This window comes from Papio anubis, chromosome 12 (genome assembly GCF_008728515.1).
Source record: "Papio anubis isolate 15944 chromosome 12, Panubis1.0, whole genome shotgun sequence".
In the NCBI taxonomy this organism is placed as follows: Eukaryota; Metazoa; Chordata; class Mammalia; order Primates; family Cercopithecidae; genus Papio; species Papio anubis.
Window position 1 is genome coordinate 77,207,074 of NC_044987.1, and position 16,893 is coordinate 77,223,966.

General features: G+C 42.2%; 1 protein-coding gene across 10 annotated transcripts in view; it reads right to left on the minus strand.

Annotated features, from left to right (window-relative positions):
* The window catches only part of SERGEF (secretion regulating guanine nucleotide exchange factor), a 234,494-nt gene that overhangs the window by 122,654 nt on the left and 94,947 nt on the right, over nt 1-16,893 (minus strand). The window contains exon 10 of one of the 10 annotated variants that reach the window (XM_021925988.2): nt 13,529-16,107. The exons of the other annotated variants lie outside the window; for them this stretch is intronic. Coding sequence (XP_021781680.2) covers nt 15,999-16,107 — 109 coding nt within the window. The 3' untranslated portion in view covers nt 13,529-15,998. Of the gene's footprint in view, nt 1-13,528; nt 16,108-16,893 lie in introns of those variants that run through there. 10 annotated transcript variants of the gene reach the window in all.

Here is a 16,893-nt window from a genome sequence, read left to right on the forward strand (position 1 = left end):
AAGCTGCCTGAGCTTTCTAACCGTGATCAGAACTGAGGAGGCGTTAATGTAGGCAAGGAGACAGCCATGGAGAAAAAGGGTAAGGGGAGTCTCCATTCCCATAGATCATCTTAAGTGACAAAGTAACAGCCATCAACTGTGAACACGATAATCCCTCCTTCACCTTGGCCGTGTAGGCCTTGCAGGCATCACCACAAGTGCCAGATCAGTTAGCCCACATCTGTTCTGTGCCTAGAACAGAGGAGTAGGTATCTAGGGCCAGGGGAGTATATGCAGGGAAGTGTTCAGGGATTGGGATAGTAGCAAAGCCAAAAGAAGAGGAGAAAATGCAGCCCACTACTTTAGACCCTGTGTTGGTTTTGTATCAGAGGGCTAATGAGGGCCCCAAGAAACAGAAAAGTATTTCCAAGGCTGGAAGTAGGAACATGGGTCACAGTCTGAGCCAGTGAAGCAGAAGTGAAGTCCTCAAGGAAAAGAGTGGGGGTTCTTCAAGGTACCCTTGGCAGCAGCTAAAAGTGAATGGTTGAGGACTAAAGGCTACTCTTAAGATAAGTGTCCACGACCAAAGAGGCTGGGATCCTGGAAAGACTACCCAGACAGCCTCCACCATGCCAGACTGAGCCCTGCTGGGGCATTCGACTATAACCACAGGCCCTGCCTTTCAATTCCCTTAATGTAACCATTCTAGGAAGAGAGATGACTCTTGATAAACTTCAAATTACAATCTCTGTCCAGCTTTACTCTGTCTATTCAAACCATTTCTATGAACTCTTAGGTGACTCTAGTGACAAGTCCTAGTTTAACCCAAAAATGAGAATAAATGGAAATTTCTATGACTATGTCAGTCTCTGAGTAGAAACCTCCCTAGGTATCAAGAAGCTTTTCTTCTTTCCTTCTCCCTCTTTCTTTCTTGTAGTAAATATCAACTAGATGCAAGGCCTACCAGTTTGCAAACAGATATAACCTTCCAAGACCAAGGAAATCAATTAGAGGCATTTAAACACCTTCTCTGACCAAAAACACAATGCAATGCAGTGCAAGACAGAAACCTCTGCTTGAGGAGAACTGGATCGGTTCCAGATGCCTGATTCCCCGGGTCATCAAAGCCTAATTCTCACAGTCAAAATGTTTCACCTATTCTAATGGGTTTGTCTGTTTTTTCAACTTTGCTCAACCCAGAGAGTACTTGACATCTGAATTATCAACTGTCTTCCAAAACATGTTGGCCTTGAAGCTGGCTCTGAAAGATCCTACGTGAATAGTGCATTTGATTAGCAAACTTTAGTACATCTATAAAAATATGGGTACACATTTCTGCATTTCAGTTGTAACATCAATACTTGGTCCAAAGACAACATTCCTCATATTGGAGACTATCCAAAATATCCAGGAAAAAGTATTAGGGAGATTGGTTTTATTCCACCCTTTGTTTCTCTTCAAAAGCGAAAGAGATGCTGTACAGAATTTAAATGTTCTAACAAACATTGTCTTTAAAGCAAATTTCAATAAATTGAAGTGCAATTTATTGAAAACAATTTTTAGTCACAATGAGCCCAGTTTTCTCACGGAATAGCATAAAAGTGCAATGGCCTGGGTTCCTGCCACACTCAGCTTTTCTGACTGTGAGAATCTGAGCCCTTGCTCTGAGGGAAGACCCATTCCTACCAAGCATTCTTGGGGAGGCACCAGCCTTACTGAACAACCAGCACTGGCTGAACAGGGCTTGGTCTGAGGAGGAAGGCTGCAGTTGTCTGACAGAGATGGAGTGACCTTGGAATCCAAAGTGAGCAGGACCCCGGGCTCCTCTAATGGGTAATTTACAGGTGGAGACCACTGGGTCTCTCAGAGCTCACATGACACGAATCAGAGGTGACAGGAGTGAAACCCAGAAGGAGGAAGTGAATGTTCTCGGAGACCCATTAGAAATGAGGACAAGTGCGCAAATGGGCACTGTGTGGTTGTAACAGCACTAGACTGGCCTATGTTCTAATCCTTTCCTCTCTGTCCCTTAGTCTGCCCATTTCTAAAATAAGGAGCTTGGATGAGCAGATCCTTAGGGTCTCAGTCAGTCTGGAAATTCTGAAATAGATTACAACCCCAGATTGCTGAGGAGGTCTCCAGCCTTAACAAGGTTGCCCTGAGACTAGCATGGGAGGCCACCAGCATCTTCCCTTCATTTCTTCCTGTCTTGACCCAATTCATCACTCAAAGCCTAGTTCGAATGCCACTGCCTTCAAGAAGCTTCCCCTGACCCTTCTGGCACAATCACTCATTCCTTCTCTAGAAGCTCCTAATTTGTGTTGGTGCTCAGCACTGACGCTTTCAGAGGTGGGTGCTACATAATTGGAGCAGGGCAGGAGGAGGGGTGGACTGATAAGGAAGGGAAAACAGAAGACAGGCAAACTGAAACATTACCAACCCTTTCCTCAGTACTGTGCAGAACTCTCAAACCCACTGTCAGCCTCCTGACAAAATCAGCTCTGCAAAGCCAAAAGACTTGATCTATGGTTTAGAATACCAGTGGCTAACGAAGTTTAGGTCTAAACCAGTCTCTGTCTTTTTTATTGAGAAAAAGCCATTCTTGAGCTGAGAGATATAAAAGCTTTGTGGTCTGTAGAGAAACAGAAGGCAAAATGGCCACAGGAACAATCACCTGCAAAGGGGGTGGGGTTAGTGGGGGGGTGCTGCAGCACAGAGCTAAGTGGGGGTGGGACGCTTGGTGGCTCAGGCTCTAGGAGACAGTGCCATGCTGTGGCCACCTGCCGCCTCTGCGCCGCCTTCTGCAGCCTCTGCAGGTACAGGAGGCCTGTTTCCTGACCCAGTTTTCTCCCCAATCTCTATTTAGCTGTTCGCTAGTGATGCTCCTGGCATGCCAATCAGATACTGCAGCCGGCAGTGCAGTTTGTTACAACAAATTCACAGTTCCTAGTAAATTCAGTGGAAAAGTACTGTGTCAAGCAGCCTAATTAAACTGACGTAATTTCCACAGCCATACACTTCTACCAAATAAGAAAAGAAAAAAAAAAAAACAACAAAAAAAAACAACTTCAGGGTAAAAAGAAAGAAATCATGTCTTTCAATCTTACGAAATTGACTGTGCTGTAATATATTTAAAGAATGATTCTGCCCAGTGTCCTTGGAGCCACAGTTGTTCAAGTCTTGGGCCCTAGATGAGACTTTGGACTGTGCTGGGAGGAACACTAGGCTATAAGTCTGCAGGCCCTTCTTCTCCTTGCCCAGTCCGTGACCCTGGGAAAGCTATTTCTGGTGTCTTGGGGGAAAGGGGAGACTATCAAACTGGATTGTCATTAAAACATCCTGTAAGTCTCTTATTCTCTAGTCTGTCAAACTGTCAAACTTATGACCAAAAAAAAGGAAAAAAATGTACTTTCATTAGACTAGTGAAACAAGAACTGAACTAGAGGTCCCCATTCTGGTCCCAGTTCTACTACTAACTAATTAAGACCTTGACCAAACCACAGGATCCTAGAAACTTCAAAGTCTTCATCTGCAAAATGAGGGTGATGAACTGGATAAACTCTACAGTTCCTTCTGATGCTAATGCTCTATTCTATTCCATAAAAGATTAAATTGGTCAGTACTACCATGGAGGGAACAGTTCTGAATGTCACCAATTGCATTTCAATCTGCCTACAATGGGTTTTCTCTTCTCACAATGAGAATTAGTTATATGTCCTTTCCCTGTGTTTAAAGATCTTCTATTCTAAAAATGCAAGACAGACACTTGCCTCTTCTTTCTTTTGAGATAGCTCAGCAAATAAGGTTGCCCTTTTCCTCACTCCTCCCCAGGTACCACTCTTGGAGGAGGATAGCACTATCCAGGCAGAGGGGGAATGAGAGTTACCTAAAGAAATACCAAAGTGTCACTCAGGTTTCCAAGTACAAATTGAAAAAATGACCCAGACATTAGTCAGACAGATGATAAAGGTAGAATCAGCCAAAAGGAGAAGGATCTCAGAGGGAAGATGGGGTAGGGAAAGGGAAATTGATAGTTAACCAGGAAACAAACATCAGGTTTCTCTTCAGACAGCAAAAAGGAACTGCATGGAGGAGACAGCAAGGCAGACAAATCTAAGGGTAAGACAAAATAGCATGCATCCTCAACTCCATGGGCAGCTAATCAGCTACTAGTCCTAGAAATTCCACCTCCCTGATATTCTGAACCTATTTACTTCTCTCCATTATTGCTGCCATAACCTTAGTTCAAGTTCTCCTCAACTTAGCCCTCAAACACTGTCACAGTTTTCTGACTTCTCTCTTATCTCTCCCTTTCTCCAGTCCATCTTTCACCCTGCCATCACAGTGATCTTTCTAAAATGCTATTTTAAACAAACCACTCTTTTACTTCAGATCTTTCAGTGGCCCCTCATCACCTTGAGAACAAAATAGGAGTCCTACACAATCTGGTTCCAGATGACCTCTCCTGCCTCATCCCTCACCATCCCTACAGGCTCTGCTCTAGTCATGCTGAAGTGCTTGCAGTTTCCTGAATGTGCAGCTTTGGATCTTCATATAAGCAGCTCTTTTTGCCTGAAACTCTGCCCTCTCTACAACTCCTGCAACCACCACCATCACCATTCACTCACTCTAAGGCAATTTCCACTCATCCCTTAGGAGTCAGTTCAGACATGATCCCCTCTGAGAAGACTGCTCTGACCAGCTCCCTCAAATCTGGATGGCATGCTCCTCCTCTTATGCTCCCACAAACATCTTATGTTTATGCCATCACAACCATTTCCATATTGAATTGTAAAGAGCTTCTGATTCCTTGATCGCTTCAACCATATTTTAACATCTTGGAACTCTAAATACAGTGCTTGACATCAGTATTCAGAAAACAGCTGATGAATGAGTGAATGAGTAAATAAATAAATGCACATGGGAAACCAAGCCTACCTGATAGAGGGGGAGCCTTAATGAATCAAAGCAACACTGACAGGACAAATGGTGAGAAATATGGGACAGATTAGGGGGAAAGCGGGACCTAAGGTTCAGACCAAGAACAAACCTGATGGTAGAAAAAATAAAAGCAGAAACCAGTAAGAGCTCTGGCTAAGGGAAATGGATAGGGTTCCATCATCAGCATGAGAAGCCACAGAAGAATCTCAGGGCCTGAGAGGTAAAACTTCTTCTTGCTGGAATCCATGGAACTCTCCCAAGAATAAAAAGGTATAGAAGCAGCAGAGAAATTAATAAATAGTTTAGCCTGGGATCACAGAAAAAACCTAGAGCTAAAGCCAGAATAAGCCTAGGCAGATCAAAGGGAAGATGCTGGTAGAAGGAGCCAGGAGTCACATGGAAAGAGGACCGGGTTTGGAGTTAGGTCGCTCCACCACTTACTACCTCTGTGACCTTGGGCAAGTCAAGCCATTGTTTTCCTAGGAATCTTAGATTCTTCACTGGCAAAATGGGAATATAATACCTATTTCACAGAACTATTTAAAGAAACATATGAGACACACAACACTTTGTAAATGAAAGGAACAATGTAATTGACAATTATTATTGAGTATTGGCCAGAAGCTGTCTCTTCTGTTTGAAGGAATCCAGAGCTTACAAATTGTTCCAGATTCCTTGTGAAGAGAAACAACACATGTTGATAAAGGCATGTGCTCCAAGGTATGAGAAACATGAATGTTACCATTCCCAGTGGGAGATTCTGCTGGAAAGGGCAATGCTTAATCCAAAGGAACGGTATTAATAATGATGAACTTATAAGCAGGATCAGGGACCAGCTGGGATGGCACAGAATAATGTGTTATTTTGTGTAACTATCAGAATATAAATGTCTTCTTGATGATATGGCTAAGGTACATCACGCTACTAGAGTCGAGTAAAGGACAAACCAGAACGATATTTGTGCAGAGTGGAGTGGCAGAAGTGTCACTTGAATAGTGATCATCCTGGATATGTCTCTCAAACTGAATAAAGGAAATGTGTATTTAGAGAAATAGAAACCAGGTTCTCCAATCTTAGACATTAAAATGTCATATATCCAAGAAGGAGCTCCTGGGGAAAAGTTTTCAGATTAGACCTCCCACAGAGGCAAGGGGCTGCAGCTGGAAAGCAGAGAACCAGGCTGGAGTCAGGGGAGTTGCATCCACCCCTTAGGGCCAGAGACTGAGTGTCCTAGACTAAGTGAGCCAGATGCTTCGCATTTCTTCTCTCTTTGTCTAGTTCCCTATCTCTCACTCACTATCATTCAGACAAGTCAGAACACTGCCAGCCTGCCTCAGCTGCACTCAGGGGACTCACAGCAAGGTCAGGGTCCAAACTTGGGTCAAGGGGTTAAAGGAGGCCTACAGTTCCCCTAAGGTCCGAAAGGGAAGGTGAATTCAGAGGAGCTGACTTGGGACCATTTGCCACCTACACACACAGATACACACACACAGATACACACACACACACACACACACACACACACACACACACACACACAGAGAAAATTTCCCTCCAAGGCTAAATCTTGTAAGTTCTGGGTTGGTTGGTTTGTTTGCTTAGAGATAGGGTCTCACTGTGCTACCCAGGTTGGAATGCAGTGGTGAACTCATAGCTCACTGTAACCTCAAAAACTCTTGGACTCAGGCAATCCTCCTGGCTCAACCTCCTGAGTAGTTAGGACTACAGGCACGTGCCACTATGCCCAGCTAATTAAAAAAAATTTTTTTTGTAGAGATGGAGTCTTGTTATATTGTCGAGGCTGGTCTCAAACTTCTGGCTCAAGCAATTCTCCCACTTTAGTCTCCCAAAGAGCTGGGATTATAGCCATAAGCCACCATGCCTGGCCTGTTGTGGGTTTGTTTTAATAAGCTAAATCATGGGAATTTGTCTGTCTAAAGTCTCCCTAATATTTTGCAAATCATACACCATTCACTCATTCATTCATTCATTCATTCATTCTACTTTTACTAAAAACCAACTATATGCCCAGCATAGGCAAAGAAGATATACAGAAAAAATACCAGATATTACATGTGCCCTCAAAAGATGTCCAATGTAGATGAAGAAGAAAGATATCTATACAGAAAGCCACTTAAAAAAAAGACAAGACCAAAAATCTGGCTGTGAATCAGTAACAAATACACTAATACAAAACATCAGTGCTGGGGAGAGAGGAGGGTGGCCAGGAGGGCCTTGTGGCTCAGGTGGGTGGACAAGACCTCACAGATCAAGTAGAACCTAAGCTGGACCTTACAGAAGAAACAATATTTAAATAAAAGTCAAGGAGGGAAAATAGTACTTCAAGACTGTGGCAACATTCATTCAACAAACACTTATTGAACACCTATTCTGTGCCAGACATGGGGCACATGAGATGAATAAGAGAGGAACAGCAACAAACACTTTGGAAGTGTCAGGTAATGTTTTAAGCACTTTACCTACCCAATCTTCCCCACAATCCAGTACGGTAAATTACTGTTACAACCCTCATTTTACAAATGAGAAAAATGAGGCAGAGGAAAGGTGAGTAACTTGTATGAGTGATGGGGCCAGGATTCAAGTCTGGCTCTGGGAAGTGTTTGTTTGGGTTTTTTTTAAGTTTTATTGAGGTATAATATGTACATATACACACACATATATATATTTAATGTGTGTGATTTGATAAGTTTTGATGTATTTATACACTAGTAAAAATTTTTTTTGAGACAGTCTCTCTTTGTCACCTAGGTTTTTTAGAGACAGGATATCTCTGTTGCCCAGACTGGAGTGCAGCAGCACGAAGGCTCACTGTAATCTCCGCCTCCCAGGCTCAAGTGATCCTCCCACCTCAGCTTCCCAAGTAGTTGGGACTACAAGTACACACCACCACACCTGGCTAATTTTTGTATTTTTTGTAGAGATGGTATTTCATCATGTTGCCTAGGCTGTTCTCAAACTCCTGGGCTCAAGCGATCTGCTTGCCTCAGCCTCCCAAAGTGCTGGGATTATAGGCGTTATCCACCATGCCCATCCTACACTAATAAAATCTTTACCACAATCAAGATGATGAGCATATCTATCACCAAAAAGTCCCCTTGTACAGCCCTGAGCAGTTTTTTAATGACAACTCATTAATGGAAACAGGGAAGTCAAGTGGAGGTAGCTGGGTAGTAGTTTGGAGTTTAAAAAATGACACGTTTAGTTTTGGATATGATGAGTTTGAGCTTATATTCAGCAAATAGTCAAAAACAGGGAACTAGAGGGGGGCTTGGTAAGTGGAGGTGGGAATACCGATTCCAGAATAAAGATAAAAGTATGACTCTATCCATGAGGGAAAAAAACAAAACAAAACAAACAGAAGAGCAGGGGCTAAGAACTGAATCTGGGAGACATACGGTATAGAAGACAAGAAGAGAAGATGGTGAAGGAGACAGTGGGATGACAATGAGAAATACACAGTGTTATGAAAACCAACAGAGAACAAAGCTTCTAAAAAGTTAAATGCCAGAGAAAAGTCAAGGATAATGATGACACTGTATAAAACATTTCAGAACCAGAAAAAAACTTCAGAAATGATATAATTTTTCTTAAAAAAAAAACCACAGGGAATCTGACTACCGTTTGTGGCCTAGTTAACAAGAGGTATTGTGCCCATTTCCTGATTTTGATATGATACGACAGTTACCTAAGATTCTATCATTGAGGGAAGCTGGGTAAAGCGTATCTAGGATCATCTGTATCAATTTTCCTCTGAATCTATATTTCAAGATTAAAAAGTTTAAAAACCAAGGAACTAACTGAACATCTAGTGTATGCCAGGCATTGTACTAGATACTTTCATAATGAATGATCATTTTAATCTTCAAATAATCCTATTAAATAGATGCTATGTTCCATTTTATAGCCGACAAAAGTGAGAGGCATAATAAAGGACTTGTGCAGAATCACCCAGCTAGATTACAAGGGAGGCAAAGCATTCACTACTTCTTCTACCGCAATGTGTATACATTTCACCTAAGGCAGCCCTGGCAAGCGGCGTCCTGGCTCCTGCTTGAACAAGTTACAGCCTGCATATTTTCCATCCACACAACTGTAGAATAAGGTACTTTACCCTATCCTAGCCCCAGTTTTCTCATCAGTAAAATGGAGCAATAACTCTTATCTTATTCAATTCATAGGACTGCTGTGAGATTCCAATGAGATAATGAGTGCAAAAGGTCCTTACAAACTATAAAGTCTGTGCCCATCTCAGGGACTGACATTCTGAAACAAATGACTGTGAGTAAGGTCAGCCCTGGCTAAACAGACAGAGGTAAGGAAAAAATATCTGCCCTAGCAACTCTTGCTTGCCTGTCCTTTTGGGTAGTATATGACCCTGGGGATGTGCTGGCTACCATGAGCATCTGGCCAAGGGCAGGCAGTCCTCTCTGCATAAGCCTGTATCAGCAATACTAGACCCAGTCACTATCCTGCCTCCACCAGCCCCACACACATATGGTGTGCTTGCCTGTGCAGATGTCCTGTGCCTCCAAAAGCTTCAGTTGTTTATAAATGAGCATCCTGCTACAAAGCTACTAGAAATACACCCTTGGGCCCCTGACCCCAGCCCTAGCTCAAAGCTGTCTTTTTGGAGGCAGGATGTTGTTAGTACACCCAGAGCTTAAGAAATTAACAGCTCCAGATACTAGTAGAGCCGACTTCATTCATGGTGCTGGAATTAGCTAGAGAAGACACACACTGCTATTGTAAGATAACAGAAACCTATCTCAGAGGTGGCTTTGGAGGGACTGAGTTCTGCCTGTAGAAATGCTTCTCTGGATAAAATGGCCTATCATTTCAGGAAGGAGGCCTAGCTGCACTGTCTACTCCTCAGTCGTGCATAGGAAAAACCTAGGCTAGGGAATGCCAGTGCAGCCTGACTCCCCTGGCTTGATTAAAAGGCACTGGCACTGCAATGCCAGTGATTCCACCAAGAGAAAAGAGACCTGTGGCTGCAGTGTAGGCAGCCCTCACATGGCCTGGTTGTACAGGCTCCACTGCTGCCCTTCTCTCCAACACCAGTGATGCAGCCCTCAGTGGAGCCCACCTTACTTAGACTTTGGCAACTGCCTCCTTACTGGTCTCCCTGCCTGCTTCCAAGCTGTCCTCCAAGGGCAGCCAGGGAAGCCTTTGATCACATCATTTGTTTAATAACCATTCACAATTCTCACTGACTACATGACTGAATGAAGCCCAAATTCTATAGTCTGGCATTAAAGGCTTTCTCAAATTGGCCCCAGCTGACCTTTACAACATTGTTTCAATTATTTCCCTTTGGGTTCCTTAGGCTCCAGCCGAAATGAACTACTTGCTGATCCCTGAACTCAGCCTGTGATTCCTGCCTCTGTACTTTGTTCATGCTGTGCACTCCATCTGGAATGCTTCCTTCTTGTCCAAATCTTACCTGATTTTCAAGCCAGCTCAAATCCCACCTCCTCCATGAAGTGTTCCCGACTATTCTACTAGTTCACATTATTTTAGCTACATATTATCAGTACCTGAGGAGCTCTTACAAAATACTGATGCCTAAGCGTTATCCTCAGAGATGACAATTTAATGAATTTGGGGTAGGGCTTGGCAACTAACATTTTTAATGTTTTTATTTTTTTAATTTAATTAATTAATTAATTGATTGATTTTAAAGTTGGGGTCTTGCTCTGAACCCAGGCTGGAATGCAGTGGCACAATCCAAGGCTGACTGCAGCCTCCAAATCCTGGGCTCAAGCGATCCTCCAGCTTCAGTCTTCCGAGTAGCTGAGACTGCAGGCATGTACCACTGCCCTCAGCTAAGTATTTTATTTTATTTTATTTTTATTTATGGAGAAAGAGTGAGAGAAACTCAAGGTATTTTCTAACATGCAACCAGAATTAAAAACCATTGTCCTCGTTAAAAGAGATCTCTCCTCTCACTGAGCTCCCATAACATTTTATCTAAATATCTTTTATGACACATAGTTTCTAGCTTTTTTCATACATATTTTATTTCTAAAGTATTTTATTGAGGGTTATTTTGTGTCAGGCACCATTCTAGGCACTGTAACATAATAGTGATCGACCCAAAGGGCCTTGCTCTCATGGTGTTTAAATTCTGATGGGGAAACAGATACTAAACAGATAAAATAAGGTCAGATGATAAGTGCCATTAAAAGCAGGAAAGGAATGGAGAATAAAAGAAGAGGCCCTCTCTTAGAGAACGTGGTTAGGAACAGCTTTCCTTATTGCAATCTTATGTCCCTTTTAGACAGCATATTGACTGACAACAAAACCTGTGTCTAATTCATTTCTGTATCCCTCATAGCTTTTTCTATAGTGCCTGCATAAATAGGTGCTCAGTAAGTAGATGCTCATTGTATGAATGAATGAAAGAATGAATGAGTAAATGGATCAATGTGCCTTATTAATAGTTGTATCCCCCATAATGCCCAGGGCAGTACCTGAAATATACCAGATGCTCAATACATATTGGCTGAGTGGGTGAACTTGACTCCATTTTGGGACAAGTTATTTTGATGGCACACTTCCTGCGACTAGATCATCACAAGATCACAAAATATCAAGCTGATCCTGAGATCACTGAGCCCAACTTCTTCATTTTAAAGATAAAACTCTTGTTCAGAGATGATCACCTAACTGGCCCAAGGTCACAGAAGAAATCAAAGGGACAGGTGATCTGAGTCCCTAGTTCTTCTGACTCTTGGTCCAGTGCTCATTCCATCAAACTGAAACACTTTTTCCATTAGTAAGAGAAAACCATTCTGAGGACCATTCACTCAACTGGCCCAAGAAACAACTCGGATTAGCATCAGTAAAACTAAAGAAAATCTCCATTTTCTTTGATCTCATAACAGTCTTTGCTGATGACTCAAGCGTGGTACATTTAACAGACAATCTCACCCTCATGACACCTCACTGCCCAACTCCACCACCCACAGCAAGGCATGCAGACAGGATCTCCTAGAGCAGGCAGGGGATTGGTGAATTTCCAGCTACAAATAAAACTATGTACCTTTCCCCTTTTCCATCCTTAGCCACAGTTCCAATGAGATATGGTAAGGCAATGCCAGGCTACATGGGAAAGGCTAGGCTAAGAAGCCAGCAGCTGGAAAACCAGGGAGGAGCTAAAGAATCTGGCCAGGTGAGGGACAGCAGCAGGTGCAGGGACTGTTGACACAGTGATGGGTTGTGCTGCAAACTAGTGGTTGGCCACACTGGCCTTGCTGTGGGCAAATAAACTGTGGCCTGAAGACAAGCAAGTAAAACCTTTTATTTCCCATTTTTCTTAAAATTCTGTGGAATCACAGCATCCATCTGGATGCAATGAAGACCAATTTCCTAGAATAACATTCCAAACAAAATGCTCAAGAGAGCCAAAAGTTACACAGTTGGCATGGGCTTCCCTGGCTTTGTAGTAAATACATCGCTCTATCACCTGGCCATTCTGTACCTCTACAGTCCAGGAATGTTCAAAATGAGGACTCTAAGGCATTTAGAAATCCTAAAGGGTTTTCTGAATCATCAAAGGAAAATTTGGCTGAGTGCAGCTTTCAGTGCCAAATATATTATTATTACTATTTCTTAAAAATTGGCATTTTGTGTTGGGCATAGATGAAAAAGAAGCAGAGTAGCTGATTAACTGCAGCAGAGATTTCTAGCTTTATCTGAGCTTATAAATTACCTGGAGGCATTGAGCCCCACCAGATTAGAATCAAAGTAGAGACCTGGAAATCTGTATTTTTAGCAAGCACACCACGTGATTCTTATGAATTGGTTAGCATAGGAAACACCAAGCTAGAAAACTATAGTATCCATTTCACAGGATTATTATCAGAATTAAGTGAAACTATATAAAGGTGTCAGCATAATAGCTGGCACATAACTACTCAGTAAGTGTTGGTTTTTGTTGCTATTTAATTATTAATAAGACATTTCAAGCCTGGTCAGATAATAATTACACTATGGACATGTACAAGTTAAAAGGCAGACAGTACAAATATCCCGGACTGGAACAATTACTATCATTTACCTCTTTTTTCTTATTAACTTCATCCCTGTTACCCTCCTAGCACAACGGTTCTCAAAGTGTGGTCCCTAAACCAGTAGCATCAGCATCATCTGGGAATATTATTAGAACATGGATGTGGTGAACAGGGAACACTTCTACACTGCTGGTGGGAATGTAAATTAGTACAACCAATATAGGAAACAGTGTGGAGATTCCTTAAAGAATTAAAAGTAGAACTACCATTTGATCCAGCATTCCCACTACTGGGTATCTACCCAGAGAAAAGTCATTATACAAAAAAGATACTTGCACATGCATGTTTATAGCAGTACAATTTGCAATTGCAAAAATGTGGAACCAACCAAATGACCATCAATCAACTAGTGGATAAAGAAACTGTGGTACATATATATGATAAAATACTACTCAGCCATGAAAAGGAATGAATTAATGACATTTGCAGCAACCTGAATGGGACTGGAGACTATTATTGTAAGTGAAGTAACTCAGGAATGGAAAACCAAACATTGTATGTTCTCACTCATAAGTGGGAGGTAAACTAAGAGGATGCAAAGGCATAAGAATGACACAATAGACTTCAAGGACTCAGGGGGAAAGGGTGGGAAGTGGGTGAGGAATAAAAGACTGCAAATTGGGTTCAATGTATACTACTTGGGTAATGGGTCTCAAAAATCTCACAATCACCACTAAAGAACTTACCCATGTAACCAAATATTACCTGTTCCCCAAAAACCTATGGAAATATAAATAAATAAATGAATAAAAAAGAAATGCAAATTCTCAAGCCCCACTCCAGACCTACTGAATGAGTATATCATCAGAAGTGGAGCCCAGAAATTCATTTCAGCAAGCTTTCCAGGTGATTCAGAAACAGACTATAGTTTGAGAACCATCACCCAAATATCTTGCAATTCAAAGTATGGTCCCTACATCAGCAGCACAGGAATGTTAGAAATGCAGAACCTCAGGTCCCAACCCAGACTGACTAAATCAGATTCTGCATTTAATGAAATCCCCAGGTGATTCATAGGCACTATATCATCTGAGAAGCACTGTCCTAGTCCACAGGAACTTCAGAGATGTAAAAGAAACTAAATTTACTGTTGTTTTGATTATTAAATGGGGTTTATAAGTACTTACTAGGCACTGTCCTTTACACAGAATACCTTGTTCATTCTCATTACGCCTGTGGTAGGTATTTTTATTCCTGTTCTACAGATTAGAAAATTGAGTCTCAAATCAGTAAAGTAACTTGCTGAAGGTCACAAGTTATGAAGTGGTACAGCTGATCATCACTGTATGACCCAAAGTCTGTGTTCCTTTCTCCACTCCATGGTGCCTGTGGGTATAGCTAAGCAGATACCACCTGCCTGCTGGTACAAGCGGAGCACTTCAAAACAGAGGCAGTCCCCAACTTCTGATGAGCAAGACTCCAAAAGTGTTTTTCTAAGTCAGATGTTTGGAACTAGTGAGAGAACTACTTGTAGAAACTATTTACATCATGGCTTCTACAAGAAAATGCATTCTGAATTACAGCACCAGAAGGTAGTAGCTCCCTGCAGGGTCAATACATCTGGGCTCCAGGAACTTGTTAGCACTTCATTTATATCAACATAAGAAAAAGCACCTCCAAGGCAAATCCCTCCCCAGATGTTATGGCCTGGGAAACATTCATTGATTCCCTCATTCAAAGATTTACTGCCTCCTATGGAAAAGGTGCTGTGCTAGGTGCTGTAGGTGAAAATGATCCATGACTTAAGGAATTCATAATCAGTAAGGGAAATAAAGCAGGAACAGACACACACACATTCTCTCTCTCTCTCTCTTTCTCCCTCCCTTCCTCCCTCCCTACCTAAAATCCAAAGCAGGAAGTGGTAACTGACAAAAAATTACTACGGAAGTTCAGAGAAGGAAGTAATCAATTAGGACCTGGACATCAGGGAAGACTTTCCAAGGAGATGCCATCTAAAGCTAGTCTGGAAAAATACGCAGAATGTGGATTAGGCAAAAAGCACTCCTGGCAAAGGGAAGAGTGTGATCAAAGGTATAAATGTGTGAAAGAGAAGTCGTGTTACAGAACTGCGAGTTATCCCCTTAGGTGAAGCAAAACGTTCACTTGACTTGGGGAGATGAAACTAGAAATGCAGGACTGTGCCTCGGTAGGGAAGACTCTAAATGCTAGGTTGAGAGAGCAGAACTTTGTACATATATAGAGAGCTGCTGCATATTACTCATCATATTACATAACAAATCATTGAACCCCAAATCCTTTTTGCAACAAACTAGGGTAAAAACAAACATTTCTGAATTGGTATTATAATTATTTCAAGTCTGCTTCCTCCATTAGACTGAATTCAAATGACTTTGAGCATTAGTAAATTCTCAAAAGATGCTGAATGTATCAACAAAGGAATGAATAAATGAGTACGTTAATGAGCAGCTGAGAGGTTATAAGCAGGAGAGAGAAGGCTCAATACTGCATCATGGCCTGAAAAGGAAAGGGTAAGGGGAGGGATGGAGATGGAGAGACCGGAAGCTGCAGATCTCATGGCTAGGAGGCCACTGTGATTAGACAGGCAAGAATTTGGCAACAACTAGGTTAAGGGTAATGGGAATGAGGAAAAAGGGACAGGAGAGAGAGAGATGGTTACAGAACACAGCAAGTGATTGACAATGTGAGCAGAAAAGGAAGACATTAAAGTCTCACTGAAGTTTGGAGTCTGGGTGACAGTGCCATTTGAAAAATGGGTAGTGAAATGGTAGAGCAAGGTGCATTATAGATATCACTTATTAAATCCTTACAACCCTGAGGGTATTATCCCTCTGACCTCATCCTCTCTCATTCTCCCCCATACTCACTCCACTTGAGTCATGCCAGCTTCCTTGCTATTTCCTGCATATGCCACGCCTGCTCCCACTTTAGGGCCTTTGCACTGGGACATGCTTCCCCAGATATCTGCATGGCTAAGTCCCTCACCAACCCCATGTCATTATTTCAATGAGGCCTATTAAAAACCGCAACCCAGGAGGCTAAGGCAGGAGAATTACTTGAACCCGGGGAGCGGAGGTTGCAGTGAGCCAAGATCGTGACATTGCACTCCAGCCTGGGCAACAAGAGCAAAACTCCATCTAAAAAAAAAGAAGAAAAAAAAAAACTGTGGCCGGGCGTGGTGGCTCACGCCTGTAATCCCAACACTTTGGGAGGCCAAGGCGAGTGGATCACAAGGTCAGGAAATTGAGAGCATCCTGGCTAACACAGTGAAACCCTGTCTCTACTAAAAATATAAAAAATTAGCTTGGCGTGGTGGCACACGCCTGTAGTCCCAGCTACTCGGGAGGCTGAGGCAGAAGAATTAGAACCCATGAAGTGGAGGTTGCAGTGAGCCGAGATCGCACCATTGTACTCCAGCCTGGGCAATAGAGTGAGACTCTGTCTCAAAAACAAACAAAACTGCAACTCACACTTCCCCCAGCATTCCTAAAATCCCTTACCCTGCTCTCACTCTTTCTTCTTCTTTTGATTATATTTATTATCTTCTAACATAGTATTTGATTTTCTTATTTATTATGTCTAGGTTTAATGTCTGTCTCGCCTCACTAAAATGTAAACTCCATAAAGACAAGGATTTCTGTCTATTCCCCAAATGCCTTGGAAGTGACTGGCACATAACTGTGCTCAATAAATTCAACGAACTATCTCCATTTTATAGATGAGAAAACTGAGGCTGAGAGGAGGAATGCAAATTTCCCTAAATAACACAGTCGTCAATCAGAGATAGGAATCTGAATTCAAACACAGATCTATCCAACTCCAACTGTCACTTTACCAGGCAAAGTCTCCCTTTAGACAGACCAAGTTTAAGGCTACAGTGGCCTATATGGAAGGCGAA